Consider the following 19,824-nt stretch of genomic DNA (forward strand, 5'->3'; position numbering starts at 1 on the left):
AAACCTGCACATGAATGTCATATCAGCTTTATTTATAATCACTAAAAACTGGAAGCATCAAAGATGTTCTTTGGTAGATGAATGGATAAACTGACGTACTTCCAGACAATTGGCTATCATTCAGTGATTAAAAGAAATGAGCTGTCGGCCAGGCGCGGTGGCTCACGCCTGTAATCCCAGCACTTTGGGAGGCCGAGGCAGACGGATCTCCTGAGGTCAGGAGTTTGAGACCAGTTTGGCCAACATAGTGAAACCCCATCTCTACTAAAAATACAAAAATTAGCTGGGCATGGTGGCAGACGCCTGTAATCCCAACTACTTGGGAGGCTGAGGGAGGAGAATCTCTTAAGCCCGGGAGGCGGAGTTTGCAGTGAGCTGAGATGGCGCCACTGCACTCCAGCTTAGGGGACAAAAGCGAGACTTCCTCTCAAAGAAAAAGAAAGAAATGAGCTATCAAGCCACGAAAAGACATGGAGGAACTTTAAATGCATACTGCTTAGTGAAAACAGCGAGTCCAAAGAGGCTACATACTGTTTGATTCCAACCATATGGCATTTTGGAAACGTCAAATCTGTAGAAATAGTAAACAGACCCGTGGTTGCCAGGGGCTTGGGAAAAGAGGAGGCATGAATGGGTGGAACACTGAATTTTTAGGGAGATGAAAATACTGGGTATGATACTATAATGAGGGATACAATTGTCAAAACCCACAGAACTCTACAACACAGAGTAAATCTTAACGTAAACTATGGACTATAGTTAATAATGTGTTAATATTGATTTGTCAAGTATAACAAGTGTGCCACACTAGTGCAAAATTATTAATATAATGGGGGAAACTGCATGAAGGGAGGTAAAAAGGTGGGAGGGGTCTGAATATATGGAAGTCTATGTACAATCTGCTCAATTATTCTGTAAATCTAAAATGGTGCTAAAAATAGTCTATTCGTTTTTTTTTTAATCTAAGAAATTTCATATTGAAAGAAAAAGAAGCAGCCAAGTGCCATGGCTCATGCCTGTACCCTTGCACTTTGGGAGGCCAAGGCAGGCAGATCACCTGAGGCTGGGAGTTTGAGGCCAGCCTGGCCAACATGTGGAACCCGTCTCTACTAAAAATACAAAAATTAGACAACCATGGTGGCTCATGCCTGTAATCTCAGCTACTTGGGAGGCTGAGGCATGAGAATTGCTTGAACCCAGGAGGTGGAGGTGGCAGTGAGCCAAGGTCACGCCACTGCACTGCAGCCTAAGTGACAGGGTGAGACTTTGTCTCAAAAAACAAAGAAAGAAAAAGAAGCAAATACGGTGAGATCTTTTTTTCAAGTGTTAGGAAATCCAGCAAAGGAATTCTGAAAACTTGCTTATAAACTACACAGCCAGCTTTGCTTCCCAGGCCGCCTTCTACTTAAAAATTCCTTCATTGTAAACTCCATGCCAGATTTTTCCTCAGTGGAATAAGCTCAGGCCCTGTTGACTTTTTTTTTTTTTTTTTTAGATGGAGTCTCCCTCTGTCACCCAGGCTGGAGTGCAGTGGTGTGATCTCAGCTCACTGCAACCTCTGCCGCCCGGGTTCAAGCGATTCTCCTGCCTCAGTCTCCCGAGTAACTGGGATTACAGGCGCCTGCCACCACGCCCGGCTAAGTTTTGTATTTTTAGTAGAAACGGGGTTTCACCATGTTGGCCAGGCTGGTCTTGAACTCCTGACCTTGTGATCCACCCACCTCGGCCTCCCAAAGTGCTGAGATTACAGGTGTGAGCCACCACACCCAGCCCCTGTTGACATTCTTAAAAGGAATTGTTTTGGAAGTAAGATAGAACGAGACTTTTCAGTCCCTTCCTTGTTTGCCGAAATTTATTGTGAAAATAAAATTGGGTTTGTCTGATAGATTTGAAAAAGCGATATTGCATACCTTCCAAAGGATAAAAGGCTTTTATCTGGCCAAATTTTTCGTCTCAACCAAGTCTAAGATGGTGGTCTTCTGGGTTGATTGCTAATTCTTTGTAATTATCTACAAGGCCCTTTAAATTTGTTTTGGTGGTTTTTCTCTTCTGAATAATTAGATGAGGCAATCAGCACATCTTTCATATTATAAGGAGGCTTTTATTTATTTATTTTTAAACACTACTCTTCCACGTTACAACTTCTGCAAGTGACAATAGGGGTAAATTCCAATCTGTAGCTCTAAGGGCTGCTAATGAGGCGCTTGTTTTAAATTCTTCTGAGCTACACTGGCTCCTCCTACAGAGGACTTTCAAAACAGGATGAATCCCCTTGAGTTCTAAATCCTTTTGCTTTGGGGACTGAAATCTGGTTCTGTAACCTTTTGAATCACCAACGTTTGCTTTGAAAGTTGACATTTTCTATTTAAACGGCAAGAGAGATGGGAAATAAACCTCAGCTTTACAGAGCTGAGCATACTGATTTCAATTATCACCTTTAATCCATGCCTTTCCTCTTTATAATGTGTGGGTTTCTTCTCTTAATTAGAAAGAGCCAGGGATTATCTGCACAAAACTGGAAGGTTTATTGTGATTGGCGGGATTGTCTCCCCTGTCCACGACTCCTACGGAAAACAGGTGGGTTCCTTCCTGTGCCCCTCTCCTCCTTCAATCCCCGTCCCCCCATCCCTGGCCTGATAGTTCCTGGCAGAAAAACTGCCCCGCCTCTGTCTTTGCTAAGATTCCTGGAAACACAAAATGCCCAGGTCCATGCGTTCATCCTGCTTCCCATCTCAGGACCACAGTCGGACCTGAGTGGATGGATGTTGAAGCAGCAGCTGGAAAGACCAGCTGTCCATGACCGTAGAGCCACTTACAGGCCGGTCAGGACTCATTGAAAGAGAAGCAGGAACACCCACTGGGTGTGGCTTGGTATGGTGGATGCCAGATTGGCAGCTGGTTATGGGTTGAGCCGCACTGGGCAAGTCTTCTCAGGATTTTAGGAGAAAATGGCCTATGTCTCTTATAATCTGATTTAAAATTCATTTCCCTGCTCATCCCTTCCTGCCACATGTCCTGGCAAATCTAGGAGCTCTACCCGTCATTCCCCCTTTCTCCCACAGATGCACCTTGGTGGGCTCTGGGGAAACTCACCTAACCAGCCAGACTGAGCCATAAGACAAGGCCACATTTGCTGAGTTAAGTCTCATCTCTGCAGGGCACACAGGGGCTGCTTCGCAAATGGAGGCTCATCTATCGGCCCTGTTGGGGTGGTATATACCACGCACTCTTTATTTGTTTCCTTTCCCCACCACCATGCCAGATCTGCCTGTGTGGCAAACGGACAAGTAAAGGGGTCGCATCCCTCATTCCCTCTCACCACTGAAAAATGACTGCACTTTAACAATGCGTGGGCTTGGGCTGGTATCCCAAGGATGTTGTGGGGAACGGAGGGAGTCTCCCAGTGATTGCTCTGTTGCTTCCCAGGGCCTCGTGTCAAGCCGGCACCGTCTCATCATGTGTCAGCTGGCCGTCCAGAATTCCGATTGGATCAGGTAGGACTGGCCTGAAGATGCCAGAGGCAGTGGCCCGGAGACTTACTGGGAGTGGGGTGGGGAAAAAAGAAGGGTTCCAGCAGTAATTTGGATCCTGAAAGGATGGGGAAGCAGGGGCAAGATATTAGCCTTGTGGAGGCAATAAGTAGACCTCCAGGGATACCTATAACTATTTTTGAACCAAACTATGAGGCCCATAAATGTAAAGAAAGAGCTTGAATGTTTCATCTGCTTTGGCATCTCTGAGTCCTGGCGTGATTCTTGGAGTTTCCAGAAATATCACTGGGTTTTGGGTGAAGCATGACCCGAAAATCAGAAATGCCTCTCACTTTCATGCCCACTAACTTCCGTGAACCCTCACTACCTCTCAGGGAATGTTCCCTCGCCTCGGCAACTTCCCATTCCCGAACTCAGGCTCCCTAAGGGCCCCACACTGGCCCCAGGAGACAGGTGCGGACCTGCCCTTAATGGCAGCCACACCAAATCACACCCACTGGGTGGCTTTCCTGCTCACTGCCTTTCTGGCCAGACGTGCTGCTAGGAAGGCACCTCCACTCCCCTCTGCTGAGCTTGCAGTGTAATGAAAGCAAGCTTCCACTAATTATGCTAATGATGTTCCCCAAAGTTCCTACCGTTATAATTTGCATGATAAGATGATGTTTTAAAAAAAAATAGCATGCCATTTGTGCTGTAATTTCCCCCACTATGGAAAAATAAGCAGCACCTAGAGGTTTCCACGAAAGGGGCGAAGTGACGAGATGCTGACCTCAGAATGAGGAATGCAGAGAGTTTGCCCAGGAAGAGCTGGGTGGGTGGGAATGAGAGCAGTGAAGGGAAGCCACAGTAGTAATTCAGCAGTGATCCTTGCCATTTGTGCACAGTGATTTGTGTGAAAAGCACATGCCCTTTATAGACTTTCTCATACCCCTAAAGACAAAGCTTAGGTAGAGAGACAGCTGCTTTTTCTCAGGTGAGAAACAGGCCCGGAGAAATCAAAGGGCTTGAGCAATGATACATTGATACAACTGTAGGCAAGAAAGGATTAGAAATGAGGCCTCTTAACATTGTCACTCCCGATCTTCTGGGGATGCTGGGGACCTTGAATAAGGGTCCAGTGAGGAAATCACTGGGCAGGAGACTGTTACTGCTTGGATGTGCTTAGAAGATTCTGGAATAATTCCCTCATTCATGAGTGCCTACCACCTTCCTTGGGCTGCTCTAAGTTGGAAAATCAGAATCCTGAGAACTGAGATCACTAGGGAGTCTAAGCTGCCTCTAGAGATAGGGGTTGGCTGGGGTGGGGCGCCTGACACTGGGAGCCCATTTAGCCAGGTGAAGTGTTTGTTTCCGGCACAGGTGCGCTCCCAGGGCACAGGGCCTGGCTAGGGATCTAGGGGGAGCCAGGGTCCGGGCAAATGGCAAGCTGACTCTCTAAGTGTTTTCAGCTAGTGGGATCTCACCTCTGGGCACTTTAGGCATGTGTATGTGGTGGGGTGGAGGGGCAGGGTGGTGGTGTTAAGGGGATGCACAACTGCTAAGAAAATGTTTGACAAGGCAGGGCACGGGGGCTTATGCCTGTAATCCCAGCACTTTGGGAGGCCGAGGTGGGTGGATCACCTGAGGTCACGAGTTTGAGACCAGCCTGGCCAACATGGTGAAACCCCATCTCTACTAAAAATACAAAAATTAACTGAGCATGGTGGCATGTGCCTGTAGTCTCAGCTACTCAGGGAGCTGAGGCAGGAGAATCACTTGAACCCAGGAGATGGAGGTTGCAGTGAGCCGAGGTCTCGCCACTGCACTCCAGCCTGGGTGACAGAGCGCGACTCTGTCTAAAACAAAATCATTAAGTTGGCAATTAAGCCCCAGTGCTGCCTCATTCTGGGGCTGGATCCCTGCTGACTTCACAAGCAGTATCCCGGAGGGGCTGGCCATCGCTGGGTCTGAGCCCTCCCTTCTGACTGTCATGCCTCACCTCCACGCCCACAAGGCACCTCACTGCAGAGGGAGGCAGGCAAGACTGATTCTCGAGGGCTTGCAGCCTGGCAAGGATAACCTTGGCCACCACTTGACAAAGGCCTGGCTCAGCTAATCCTTGTCACAATCCTCAAGGGTCCAAAGGAGGGTTTATTTTGTAGATAACAATAAGAGCAAGACGCTGTACTGAGCATTGTACACATAAAACTTACCAAGCCTTTCTAACAAAACCGTAAGCTTGTTACTGTTGTTATTCCCATTTTACAGATGGGGAAGGTGAGGCACTGGGAGATCACATAACTTTCCCAAAGCCACACAGTTGCAAAGAGCTGAGGCTGGAATTAAACGCAGGCAGACTGGCACCAGCATCTCTTCTCATAAGCCTATGCCATGCTCCTCTCATTTTACAGAGGAGGAAACTGAAGCTCAGAAAAGTGTTTCACACCCAGGTTTTATCTGATTCAAGATCTAAGCACGTGGTATGGCCAGGTCTGCCATGCTTCCTGAGCTATGATTTTTGGAAGGTAACAATAAGGAAAGAATATCAGAACAGAAACCAAGGGAAACTTCTTTCTGATGATGTTAGGGTGGACCCTTGGGAGTGCTACCAGGACACCTGGCAGACGACCTGCAGCGTTTTGGAACACCACCGGGACCTCATGAAGGTGAGCTGGGCCGAGCCTGGGGATGTGTGAACCACCAGAGTGCAGGGGCGGCAGGGGCTGGACCCACAGAAGCCAGGCAGGGAGAGGAGAGGGTGCTGCTGGCCTGTCGACCTGCTTTCAGTCTCTTATTTCTCTGCCCGTTGCGAGAGAGACCAGCCTGTGAACAGCGTGAAGAACAATGAATGAGGAACCCCGAGTAGCACCAGGGGCTGTTCCCTGTCTTCCACCCTCTGTCTTGACCTCCCATTTGCGGTGTTGCTGCTGGGTATGGTGGGCAGCTTTTATCAGCTAGGAGCAAGTTCAAGGTGGGATTAAGGAGACCACAGTGATAGGACTTCAGAAAGTGAGAGAGGAGGAGACTGGGCAAGAAAAGCAGGAGAAGAGAGGAGCACTTAGGGGAGGTACAAGCAGCCAAGCCCCCTGCCCTGCCTGTGGGGGCCCCACTGGCCCCCTTACCCTAGGACAGGCTGCTGTGGCTGAGGCACTTCACACCTGCCAGTCATTGCACCCCATTCCCACCCATTCCTCCTCACAAGAGCCCCACGGGCAGATGGTGTCTGATGCCTGTTTTATTAGTGGGTAAAAGGGATCACAGAGAGGAGTCCACATATCTGAGCACATACAGTGAGTGTTTGGTGAACACAGATAGCGAGAGCTTCTATATTCCCCATTGGGGTCTGGGGCCTGTGGCCGGGCTGCAGAGACTTCAGGGCTGTTTGCCAGGTTAGAATGGGCTCCATACCAGCCAGCAGCACTGGCCAGAGTGTGCAGAAAGCACCCTTCCCAGATCAGTGCCAACCCATCAACTCCACAGTGACAGGACGAAAAGCAATGCCACCAATGGTGAGAAGCCTGACCAACCAAGACAGCAAACAGTCAATTCTGCTCGCCTCCACGGACTCTGCAGCAGAGCCCTCTGCAGCCCCAGATAGCAGTCCACCTGGCACTGCTCTCCTACAGGGAGAGCCCCTGTCCCATCTGTGTCCTTGCTGCCAGAGGGCCTGTCACCACGTTCTTCCTGGGGAGCAGCCCCTGACCACCCCACACTCCACCAGCTGCAAAGCCAGGCTTTATTTTAACAGATGTGGAGCTTCAGAGCTCCGTCCTGGGGAGTCAAGGGCAAGTGAGGTAGAGAGGACAAGCTGGCTGTTCTCCATCTGTTGTTTTCTTTCCCACGGAATTGAAGAAAACTGATTTCCCTTCCCTTCAGCTTTCAGAACCCTTCTCACATATCCTGACCCTTCTGGTCGCCTTCAAAGGAGGTTGACTTGGGGCCACACTGACTTGCTCCTCTGTGCTGGTCTCCACAGTAGCAGTAATAAAAGACACTGCGTAAGAGTGTATCAGTCAGGATAGGCAAAGATGTGCTGTGGTGACAAACATCCCTAAAAGCTCAGTGACTTCACACAAGTTTATTTCTCACACTACATGGCACCTGGGGAGTCCCTGCGGGCCTGTGCTCTTTCTGGTCACACAGAAGCCTCAGGCTCCATGACAGAAGGGAGGAATGGGGACCCTGCAGGCATTCTTCAGTGCTGGCCATAGTGGCCAGAAAGCCTGGCTATCATTTGTTGTCTAAATGCCCGGGCTTCCTGAACTCTCCCTGTGTTACTCATGCCCAGGTTATGAGTCTGGGCCAGAGAAGCTCCGCCAGGAGCCCCAGCTGTTGCAGCGATGAGCAGAGGCTGGCAAAGAATGTAGGTCACTGCCGGCCCCCCTGCCTTGGAGCAAGAGCTTGGAGCTGCTTCCTAAGAACTCTCAGCCTTCAAACTCCTAGCAAGCATGAGGCAGGTGTTCCCGGCATGGAGAGTAGACCTGCCGCAGAGATAGACGCATGACTTAACAGGTGACTTGGGACAACTCTCCAATGTCAAGGCCTCTGAGAATGCAGGAGCCCATGGGGGCTGACGAGGGCAGGATCGGGGAATGCAGCCAGCCATTTTCTACTTCTCAGAGATAGAACAAGTCAAATGGGACCCACAGTGCAGCAAGAGGAAGAAGCTCCTCAGCTACCAGGCCAATCAGGAAATAGGAATGCAGCGTTTTCTTTTCTGGTGGTGAAATAATAAATGGAGGCAGACCATCCCTTCCACCCCATCAGTCACAGCTGGGTAAAGAAGCCCACCAAGAGATGAAAAGATCCTGTGGTACCCACCCCAGCTGGCTCCCAGATGTGGTCAGATGTGACCTCCTCCTATCAGGAGTCTTACAAAGGTGACAGGTTACCCCACAAGACAAATGCCTGCCCTTCTAGGGCTCAGAAGGACTCGTACACTGCTCTGCCCACAGGACGGCCTGTGGAAGAGGTGCCCAGAAGATCACCCCAGCCTTGGGCCTGGGTGTCCCCTGGCAGCAGAACCCGAATCCAGAAAGGGTGGCGTGCAGGAGTGGGTGGTGGGTACCCAGGCAGCTGGCTTTTGGAAACGAAGAAACCTTGAATAAGCAGTGGCCCTTGTGAAGCTAAACAGATTGGGAATTCGTCCTTTGTTTCTCTGTTGCCCAACAGCTACTCTCCCCATCACCTTGGCCCAGTGGGGTTGCTTCTGGGTCAGCTGTGAGGAATGCTGCCTTATCAGCTCTGTGTTTTCTGCAGCACTGGTGAGGAGTAGCCTGGCAGATAACTCAGGACAATGGATAATACACACAGAATTTCCACTTGGCTCTGGCATGTGTATTCACACTGAGCAGGCGAGAGAGTGCTCAGAACCCACCCACCCTGCTTCCCGCAGCACAAACACATCCTGTGCTGCCTGGCACCGCTCTCTCTCTTGCTTGGCTGTGTTACTGACAGCTCTGGCCTGAAGAGGCTGCAGGTGGTGATCGTGCCTTGTGTTTGTATGACCTTTCCCAAGCTTACAGAGCTCTTTTGCAGACATGATCTCATTTGAGCCCCATGAAGCATTTGGGGAGGGCAGATATTCATGTTACACAGAAGGCTCCAGCATCGCCTGCTGCTGACGGAGCTCCTGCCATGTGTCAGGCACCCCATAGGCACTTTGCATATGCTTGCTCGTGTGACCCGACCACAATTGAAAAAGACAGGTATATGGTTAGACTCCTGATCTGAGGTGCAGGAGCAATGAAGTAACTGTCCAAGGTCACATAGCTAGGAGGCAGAGCCCAAATTAAGACCCAGGACCCATTATAACACCACATCTCATGCTTCTCCCACTGAGCTTCTCCTGCCAGCCTAGTGACCACGTGATGCAGCTGGGTCTAGAACCCATCCCCAGGGCTCTTCCTCAGCTCTGGGTGGCCTCTCCATGATGGACAAGCAGATGACCACTTGGAGATAACTTTGAAACAATTCTCAAAGTCACATGACTAATAACACTCTTCTCTCTCTCCCTAGAGGGTGACTGGCTGCATCCTGTCCAATGTCAACACACCTTCCATGACACCTGTGATCGGACAGCCTCAAAACGAGACTCCCCAGCCCATCTACCAGAACAGCAACGTGCCCACCAAGCCCACTGCAGGTAGGGGAACACTGATGTGTGGTTCTCAAACCTCAGAATCATGTGGAGGGCTTGTTAAGTTAGTGACTGCTGGGATCCACCCAGAACTTGATTCAGTAGGTCTGGGAGGGGAAAGCGGACTTGTATTTTTAATAAGGTGCTGCTGATGCTGCTAGTCCAGAGACAATACTTGAGGACCCTGAATACTGAGCATAAGAGCAAACCAGTCACAATCAGAGACAGGCAGGTGGTGGTGTGCACTCTTCTCCTGCATTTAAATATAAACATAGGGCCGGGCCTGGTGGCTTTGGGAGGCTGAGGTGGGCAGATGGCTTGAGCCCAGGAGTTTGAGAGTAGCCTGGGCAACATGATGAAACCCCACCTGTACCAAATAATAATAATAATAACAAAAATTAACTGGGCATGGTGGTGCACACCTGTAGTCCCAGCTACTCAGAAGGCTGAGGTGGGAGGATCTCTTGAGCCCAGGAGGGAGAGGTTGCAGGGACTGGGGGATTGTGCCACTGCACTCCAGCCTGGGAGACAGAGTGAGACCCTGTCTCAAAAAAAAAAACAAACATAAATTTTGAGAAATAATTGTGTTAACTGGTAATTGAATATACAAAATGGAGCATTTTTCTCTGCCTCTTCTAGGGAGGTTGAGGATCTTGCCAAAGGTCACACAGTGAGGAAGAAGCAGGGCCATGAGTCACACCCAGGCGGTCTGCACCCAGAATCCCCACACTCTTAGCCACCAATCCAGTGACAGAGAGCACCAACACATACCCCAAACCTAGGACTATGTGCCCAAATGCTGCTCGTGCTTTACCTGCGTTCTTATTTAATGCAGTAATACTGTGATATAGACATTATGTTCTCATTTCAAATAGAATACAGATTCAGAGAAGAAAAGTGATTTGCTGATTTGTCACACAGCTCAAAAGTAGAAGAGCTAGAATTCACATTCAGTACTGTCAGGCTCCCAGGTCCATGCTCTAAAATTTTCTTCCAAGCCAACTCCAAGAGACAGATGCTGATATTACTTTTCAAGCCTGGAGACCATAAGCTATTATATTATTGGTCTATTATAACCAGGGTAATTCACAAAGAAGAGTCAGAATTTCACAGTTTGCATACAGCTACATGTGGGGGGCTCAGAAAATTTTTCTGGATTGGAGCCCAGAGGGATAATTGTAAACCAGATCCCTCTCAGCCAAATAGGATGTCTGATGATTCTAAAGACCATCTGCATGGGAAGGAACGCCTTAGCCCAGCAGAAATGGTTCCAAGCATGTACTTTGCTGAGTCTCCTTGGATGTGGGTGTAGCTGCCCAGTGGGAGGAGCAGCTAAGGATAGGCTTGGGACAAACCTGGGGAAGAAATGTTCACGATATAGAAAATGAAAGAAGCCAGCAGCCTATATGCCCTTTAAATGGAAAATCTGATCCACTTTATGTAGACATACCTGCATAATACACATTTAAAACATGAAAGAAAATAAATAATATGCCAACAGGTTGGCAGTAGTTATCTCTTGGGGTGGGATTATGGGTGCTTTAGGTTTTCCTCTTTATATTTTCCCTCTTCTATATTTTCCAAGTTGTCAACAATGAAATAAACATAACCAGAAAATGGCTTCCAGTCCAGGGCTCACAACGTGTGTGCCTCAGACTGTGAGTGAGAAGAAAGAATTTGTGCTGTCATATTTCTGTTCTTTCTCTCTACCCTCCTGCTACCTCCTGCTCCCCACTCCTGCCCCGTCCATGCACCCGGATGTTTACAGCGGCCCCAGTGCCGGGCCGACATGAGTGCCAGTTGTGAGTGGTTCTCTCCTCCTCTGTCCCTGTCTGTCTTGCTCTCTCCCATAGCCAAGATCTTGGGGAAGGTGGGAGAAAGCCTCAGCCGGATCTGCTGTGTCCGCCCGCCGGTGGAGCGTTTCACCTTTGTAGGTGAGGAACCAAGGAATTTGATCCCCAGTCCTGTCTCTTTTCTTTCTCTCCTCCCTTCATTCCTTCAGCAAAGATCCTCAAGCACATTCCCCCCACCGCAAATTCCTGTGATTGTGTGTGCGTGCACACTTGTGCACACCGTATTCCCCCACACAGGCGTTGCACACACAAGGGCACATCAAAGACTCAGTCTCTCACATCTTCCTGCGGGTGCTTGTTACATTCCACCATGTGAAAAAGTTCTGCACCCCCAGTGTGCTTGTTCTTTAAACCAGGTAATCCCTAAGGAGAGCCAGCCACCTCTTGTGACCCCGAAAGCCGTCTCCCTAGGTTGTAAGGATGTTGCTCTTGTGGCCAGCCTCCCTCAAATACAGAAACAGAAGGCGCTCAGCATGAGCATGTGTGTGTTCGTCATTGGCTCCCCAGCCAGGCTGTCTCATCCTGAAAGTCCCAGCAATGTGAAGTGCCGCTCCTGGAGCGGGAAGAGAGCATCCCATCCATTTTATGCCTGACTGTGCTCTCCATTCACCCACCTCAAGTGTCACTTGTGCGGGGTGGCACACCACCCCCCCACTTGCACCCACCCCACCCCATCCCAATAACTCCTGCTGCGGCCCTCAGGCAGACAGTGTTGGGTACCAGGAAGCCTGTTCCCTAATGCTCTACCTTCCTTCTTTCCTCCTTAGATGAGAATGCCAATCTGGGCACGGTGATGCGGTATGAAGAGATTGGTGAGTGGGGCTGCGAAAGTGGGGAAAATGGGGACATTTGGAGCCCCCTGCCTTCACGACAGGCAACATGGGGTGCAGAGAGGCTTGAAAACCCAGGGACTGTTTTGCAGCAGGGTCTCCTCTCGGAAGAGGGATCGTTCCCAGGCTAAGATTGCATTCGTAGTTAGCTCCCTTTAACGTCTCTTAAGTGGACTCCAGCCAACTCCCAAGAGATAGGATTGGATGGATCATTTAGTGATTTTTCCTTCAGAGCCTCCCCTCCCTCTTCTAAAAAACATGAAAGTTGAGCTTTGGCACCAGCTGGAAAGACCCTTCTTTTGAGCACAGACACTGCACACAAATGAGGCAGAAGAGCACCCCCGCCTTCCTCATTCAGTGCTTGTAGATGAAGAAACAGAGAGGGGATTGAAAGCCACCTCCACACCTCCCTTGCAGCCTTGGGCAGAGGCTAAGGCACTTCACTGTCTGTGTGAGGGCTGCCTGCCCAACCCAATACCACAGCAGGCCAGGGCGGGCCCGAGGTGGTGGAGGGCGGTTACACAGCTGTCAGGGTGGGAAGGAGTTGAGGACCCCTACAAGCAAGTTGAGAAGCAGACAGGAACACTGAAATCTTCCCAGGGTTTCAGAATGGTGGGAGACGCAGGTGTCTGAAGCTGGGGGAAGGGCAGGGAGACACCAGAATAGAGCTGGAGCTGGCACAGGTACCAGGGGACAAGAAGGGTCAGTGACATCAGGAATGCCTGGAGCTCTAGGGCAAGGCAGCCTGGTGTCCACACCCTCAGTCTTCAACTTCCAGCTGAAAAGATCCTCCAAGCATCCCTTCCTGGTACTTTTCTGTCCAAGGACTGGAAGTCAGGGTTCCCACTGCAATCCTGAGAGGCAGGGTTTGTCCTGAGCACCTGGTTCTTCCTGCAGACCTGGCAGATGTGATGTCATTTCAAGGGGCTTCTCTGGGTCTCATCCTCTCATCTGAGGTGCAGTGGTGTCCCTGAATCGGCTCAGTTGGTTTCCTACAACCATTTGTAAAGTTTTCAGGAATTTTGTGAACCAGTTTTAAATAGAGCCATTACTAAAAATTTAGTTATATTAACTTAAAATTAAATTTAATTAAAAACAAAAGGAACGAATACTCAAAACTCCTCACTTCTTAATTATTTTACTAATTTTAATATCCTTTATTGACCAGCAAGTCACTCTCTGAAGGCCACAGGAAGGAGCACCCGCCTTCGTGGTTGCTCCCCAAAACAGGCAGGAGCATTTGGCTCTAGGTTCTCCAGCCCCAGAACACCCAACAGGCAAGGATGGGAGTGAAGGTGCCTGGGCTGGGCTGAAAGCTCCTGCACTCCACTTCCCTGCAGTTCCAGCCTGGCCTCCACCTGCTGCCTTCCCACGCAGTCTCCTTAGCCAGCAGAGCTCAGAGCAGCCTTAGGACTTCTCATTGTATTCCAATGTGTATTTCTCTTTCCTTAGTCCAGAGATGTATTGTGGCAAGCTTGAGCCATGGCCTTGCTTGCCTTGCCAGCACCCGGGTCAGGTGGATCAGGCACTCCCCACCCTGACTCAAGGAGTCCCCTCCAGGAGAGGACAGTGGTGATCAGTATTGCACAGCGTACTGCTGTGTTCACTTCCATTAGCTCACGGCTACCTCAGGAGGGGCAGGGGCCTCTGCTTACTCTTCTTGCTCCGTAGCAGTTCTGGAATTGTGGTGAGCCAGCCGCCAGGGACCAAAAATGCAGCTGGGGAGTGACCTCTCACCTCCGGCTTCCCTGAGGCTCTGCCTGTCCCCTTCCACATCCCCTGTGATCGCTGAGAGGGAGGGTCTACCTGCATGTGATGGAGAAGGGACAGTAGGGGGTAGAGAATGGAGAACACTTAGGTTCCGAGAAAGGACAGCTCAGCAGCCACAGCTGTCAGATTGGGCTCAGGTCCTGGCATGGTCCAAGTGGTGGCTGCGTGCAGTGGAAACTGGGATGGGCTGCAGGGCCCGGGCTTCACATAGCCCAGATTCCTGGCGGGGGAGTGTGGACAGAGAGCATGCATTCTGGCTCATGGCCCTCGATCAGGGTGACCTGGGGAAGGAGGCCAGCCCAGAGGAGCTGGAAGGGAGCTATGCTGCCTCCCGACTTCTGCGCTGTGTGAGGCGCTGGGGCTCACATGTCCCCTTTTTTTATATTTCCTTGCACGCTAAATGAGGAGGAAAAGCCATTTTCTCATAGCTCCATTAGCATTTGTTGACCCTATTTACGTGCTCCTAACAGCTGACTGCTCCTCCGGGGCTGCCGTAGGCCACAGGCTGTTGGGCTGGAAACTTGCCTTAGCCTCACACGACAAACTGGGAGAAGTCACTGCTGCCCTCCAGTGGCCACATGTGGGATCTCAAGCCCTGCTGGGGCCGCTTATCTGTGACTTAAATGTTTGCGCTGGTCCTGCAAGAAAAGGTGGCAGAGACCGCACTCTTGAACTCTTTGTGCTATGGCTTAAAAAATAAAAGTCCCATATTATATTTGATTGGGATAGTGTGTCCCTGGCTTGGGAATAGGAAAGAGATTTATTTTCATGGCTGTAAGCAGGGATTTTTAACCTTGGCACTAATTGACATTTGGGAACAGATGTGTTGGGAAAGGGGGCTTCCCTGTGCATTGTAGGATGTTTAGCAGCACTCCTAGCCTCCACCCACTAGATGCCAGTAGCATGCCACCCTCCCCCTCCAGTCCTGACATCCAAAAATGTCCAGACATTGCCCAATGTCCCCTGGCAATTGCAAAATTGCCCTCGGTTGAGAACCACTGATGTAGAGAAAGCTGAGGGCCAGCACATTCCCTGTTGACATGACCATCTAATTCAGGGCTGTCCAATCTTTGGGCTTCCCTGGGCAACATTGGAAGAGGAAGAATTATCTTGGACCACACATAAAATACACTAACACTAACAATAGCTGATGAGCAAAAAAAAATCGCCAAAAAAAATATCATAATGTTTTAAGAAAGTTTACATGCCGGGTGTGGTGGCTCATGCCTGTAATCCCAGCACTTTGGGAGGCCACAGTGGGCAGATCACTTGAGGTCAGGAGTTCGAGACCTGCCTGGCCAACATGGTGAAACCCCCTCTCTACTAAAAATACAAAAATTAGCCGGGTGTGGTGGCAGGCACCTGCAATCCCAGCTACTTGGGAGGCTGGGGCAAGAGGATTGCTTGAACCTGAAAGGCAGAGGTTGCACTGAGCCAAGATCGTGCTACCGCACTCCAGCCTGGGTGACAGAGGGAGACTCTGTCTCCAAAAAAAGGAAAAAAAAAAAAGAAAGTTTATGAATTTATGTTAGACTGCATTCAAAGCCACCCTGGGCCACATGTGGCCTACAAGCCATGGGTTGGACAAACTTGATCTAACTGAACTTATAGGCAGTCAGAATTACAGAGACGTGCCGTTTCAACAGAAAACTGACCTAGAACCCTGGGTGGCTCCAAGTGGGCCTGAGGAACAACAGAATCCCAGAAATAAGCCCAGTCTGGCTCCTGTCAGCAATACCAAGCACAGTTCCTCTCCACAGTTGGGGAGTTGGGCCAGAAATCCTATGGCGCAACACAGAGGCGCCACTGACTCAGGCAAACATTCTCCCCAGTGACCCCATGCTGCAAGAGCAGAGGCCACGATAGTCACCACAGCCCTCCCAGATTCCCCAGAAGGCAGCCTGCAGGATCTCTCTTGTCAGCTCATCTGTTGCCTTACCCATTCAACATGCCTGAGCACCTACTGTATGCCAGTGACTCTGCCAGACCCTGGGGCTGTAAAGATAAAGCAAAATCCCTGCACACAAACAGATCATTAGACTAAGGTATGCTAGAGAGGAGAGAAGACAGGATGCAGGAATAGTTCACAGTTACAATCCAGTCCTCAGTGGGGCTCCCTTAGGTGGGAAGGCTGCCCTGACCCTGGGACCATGAGATGCTGGCATTGCCCACCATTGGCCCAGTAGCCTCCCCCCTGCTTCAGGAGTCCCACCTAGAGACTCATTCCACAGCAGGGGACAGCTTACCACCTGAAAGCCCTCGTCAGGCCCCAGAACTAGCTACAGGGTCTAAGGCAGGCAGGGCTGCCCACAGCTTCTCTCATCTCTCGCCTGGGCCTCAGGGCCCCAGGGCCTGTGCTGGCAGCTGTCTCTGGAAGGCTGGTGGTGCCCTCAGTGCAGACCTGCCTCACTGTTTCAGACAAGATGCCCAACAGCCTTGGCCTCTTGATGAGAGGTCCTGGAACGCCTGGGAGCCACACTGTGCTCCCCCCTGAGCCACATCCTGGGCGAGGACTCTCCTCATGGTGTTCTCAGAATGTTGTTCCCCACCGCTCAGTTTTAATAAGTGAGTCAGTTTGCTGCCTGTTTTAAACAACAATGCGCCTCAACGGGATAATTCAGAGTGAGCTTAATGAGGGAAGAAAAACAACTGACAAGCAGGAAGTGCGCCTGGGTGCCAGGAAAAGTATGGGCACTGGGAGGGGCCTCAGCCTTGCTTCTCAAGCCCTTTGCTGGCGACAGTGGCCATGTGACACATTTTATACACTCAGCTACCTCAAGGTACACTCAATGTCCCCTCACACCCCCTCCCATGTCAGGGAGACAAACTCCAGACAATGCACAGTAGCAGAGAATCCAAACTCTGTTGGTGTTTGAGCTTGACAGGGAGCAAGAGAGAGTACCTCAGACCTTAGACAAGATGCGTAGCTGGCTCAGCCATGGTTACAATAATGAACCATCCTGGCTTAGCCCTGAAAGATCCACGTCCTGGGAAAGCCAGGGCAGTCGATCACCCTCTGTGCCCTACTCTCCTTTCATGAGTAATTCCTCCCACAGGGGATGAGGGTGGTCTGGAAATGAGCCCGAGGGAGAGGTGAGCAGGGGTTTCTGCTCTGCACACACTCAGGGACAGAGGCACCTGGGATAACTGGGCCCCACATCCCCAAAGGTAGGAGAGTTATGTATTCACCAGGGGAAGAAGGCTGAGGGTTGAATGCTTCCCAGGCCTCCACTTACTCCCTTTGCAAACTTTGCTCCCCTTCCTCAGAGCTGCGGATCCTGCTGCTGTGTGGTAGTGACCTGCTGGAGTCCTTCTGCATCCCAGGGCTCTGGAACGAGGCAGATGTGAGTAGCAAGGTTATCGCCCGGCACCCAGCTGGGACTGGGAGGGATGGGAAGGGTGCATTTGATTTTGGCCTCCTGTCTTCACTTCTTCTGAGCTCCTAAGAGGGCACCATTCACATCACCATGGTAGAAAATTCTCACCTACCCCCAAGCTTCATCTCCTACTGCATTTTTACACTTACTCCTCCTCAAGCTTGCTCCAGTAAAGCCCCTGGGAAAAAAACAAGCTGAGTCATACAGTATCTGGCACCAAATAGTGCTGGGGTATGCATGTGTTGCCGGTGGGGAGAAGGAAGGGAGAAAAAAAAAATCTTTGCCCTTTTGAGATTATTGTGTGTTTTGTTTTCCTTTGATTCCTTTTGAAGAGGTGGTAAATACCACCCTGGAATCCCCTCAACAAGAGAAAATTGGTCCAGAGGGGAAAAGTTCATGGCAAGAGGTCAGCAGGATCCTTGGCAATTGACTTGGCATTGAGGGAACCAGGAGGTTAAACATACACCACTTAGGAGCTCACTGACACCTTTTGTTGCCAGATCTGACTGTGATGATCTCAAACCAGCTCACCCATAAATTACTCACTCTTCACACATACGTTCATTCTTATTCCTTCATTAATTCATTCATCTGGTAGCCTGAGCTAATGCTAGCTCCCAATCCCATAGCTCTATGCACACTGAATTCCCAAGGCAGCAATTCTAGGCGTAGAGCTTTTTGATTAACTTGCTGTGTGACTCCGGACCTGCCTCAGTTTTTTTGTTTTTTGGTTTTTTTTGTTTTTTTTTTAATCTGTAAAATCTATAGAATGTTATCTACAGGATTCTGAGATTTTAAAGAAACGTTATACTATACAATCTTTGCCCCCAAGTAATAGGTGGCATGACATACACATATGAAATATGTTCGTCTACATTTATGTGTCTCTGGACAGAGAGAGAGGCAGGACAGAGGCAGGACAGGGTCAGGCTCAAGATTCAAGTTCTACTCCAACACAGCTCATGACAAAATATATTCCTTTTTTTTTTGAGACGGAGTCACTCTGTCACCCAGGCTGGAGTGCAGTGGTGTGATCTCGGCTCACTGCAACCTCTGCCTCCCAGGTTCAAGCGTCACTGCAACCTCTGCCTCCCAGGTTCAAGCGATTCTTCTGCCTCAGCCTCCCCGGCACCTGGAATTACACGCACCCACCACCACGCCCAGCTAATTTTTGTATTTTTAGTAGAGACAGAGTTTTGCCATGTTGGCCAGGCTGGTCTCGAACCCCTGACCTCAGGTGATCTGCCTGCCTCGGCCTCCCAAAGTGCTGGGATTACAGGCATGAGGCACTGTTCCCTTCCAACAAAATATATTCTAAGTTTCAGTTTTTTCCATCCCTGAAATGAGCCTAATAATAGTACCTACGTCCCATGGGTTTGGAAGGCTTAAATGGTATTGTTTTGAAAGTGCCTAGCCCCAGCACCTGACTATTCATTAGCAAAGCTAATAAGTGAATTTACCTAAATAGACACACAGATACACACAAAGCTATGCAAGGTGAAGGGCATAAATGCTAACATGCTGTGGGATAACCATGATGGGAGGGAAAGTTTCTGGGAAGTAAAGTATACTGTGTGAAATATACAGTCCTTTCCACCCTGGAACCATTTACTACAGGTGAAATTTTAAACCTCCTTTCAGTTCTAAATTAAGTGGCTTAGTTAGCTTTTGCTTTCCTCGCTAATTCACAAGGAGCTGTGAAAGTCAAAAGTAATGCGGGCAAAGTTCTGTACAAGAGCTCATCAAAGCTCTTTCAAGAATCCAGGCAAATCTGGGCAATTGACTGGGGCCCCACTTTATTGCGGAGGCCTGGGCCGTCCTGGAGGAATTTAGAGGGAGGAGGTCAGCAGCTGTGGCACAGCCTGGAGTGCTGTGGAGCAGGAATCCCTGGGGGCTATTTACTAAGTGTGATGGGTGAGGAGCCTCCTCTCAAGGGCAGACCCAGGCTTCCTGGAGCGTGAAACTTACACAATTTGGGGCCTTGCTGCAGGCCAACCCCTCTCTTCTCCTCCCAGTTAGATTGCTGACTTAGATTTCCGGTCCTCTAACTTCTCTCCAAAATGGCTGGTCTTGGTGTTGTCAGATACCAACATTATAGGACCAGGGAGAAGAGCCCCAGGTCTCTCCTTTTCTGATTGGTCCCTGGTGCTGAGACCAGGGTTGGTTGATTAAGATAGAAAATCCAAGAAACCAGTAGCTGTTGATTTACCAGGGATGTGACAGCAGAGGTGGAGTGAACTCACTGGGTCAAATATGTTCCCACTTGACCACTTGGCAAGTCCCAGCCCCAACCCTCTTCCCTTTCTGGATTCCCCAGGGAGATCATAGAATTTCTGTCCCATCTGGGTGGTTGTGGAAAAAGGGGAGGGATTCTCCTATCCCATT

The 19,824-nt window shown here is 49.9% G+C and overlaps 1 protein-coding gene across 1 annotated transcript in view; it reads left to right on the top strand.

Annotated features, from left to right (window-relative positions):
* NMNAT2 (nicotinamide nucleotide adenylyltransferase 2) overlaps positions 1-19,824 on the top strand; it is a 172,854-nt gene that overhangs the window by 129,176 nt on the left and 23,854 nt on the right. Inside the window, exons 2-8 of the mRNA XM_055233447.2 lie at positions 2,489-2,577; positions 3,427-3,494; positions 6,058-6,136; positions 9,489-9,615; positions 11,463-11,543; positions 12,230-12,274; positions 17,330-17,406. Coding sequence (XP_055089422.1) covers positions 2,489-2,577; positions 3,427-3,494; positions 6,058-6,136; positions 9,489-9,615; positions 11,463-11,543; positions 12,230-12,274; positions 17,330-17,406 — 566 coding nt within the window. The remainder of the gene's footprint in view (positions 1-2,488; positions 2,578-3,426; positions 3,495-6,057; positions 6,137-9,488; positions 9,616-11,462; positions 11,544-12,229; positions 12,275-17,329; positions 17,407-19,824) is intronic.

The sequence above is a fragment of the Symphalangus syndactylus genome, chromosome 19 (assembly GCF_028878055.3).
Source record: "Symphalangus syndactylus isolate Jambi chromosome 19, NHGRI_mSymSyn1-v2.1_pri, whole genome shotgun sequence".
Lineage (NCBI taxonomy): Eukaryota > Metazoa > Chordata > Mammalia > Primates > Hylobatidae > Symphalangus > Symphalangus syndactylus.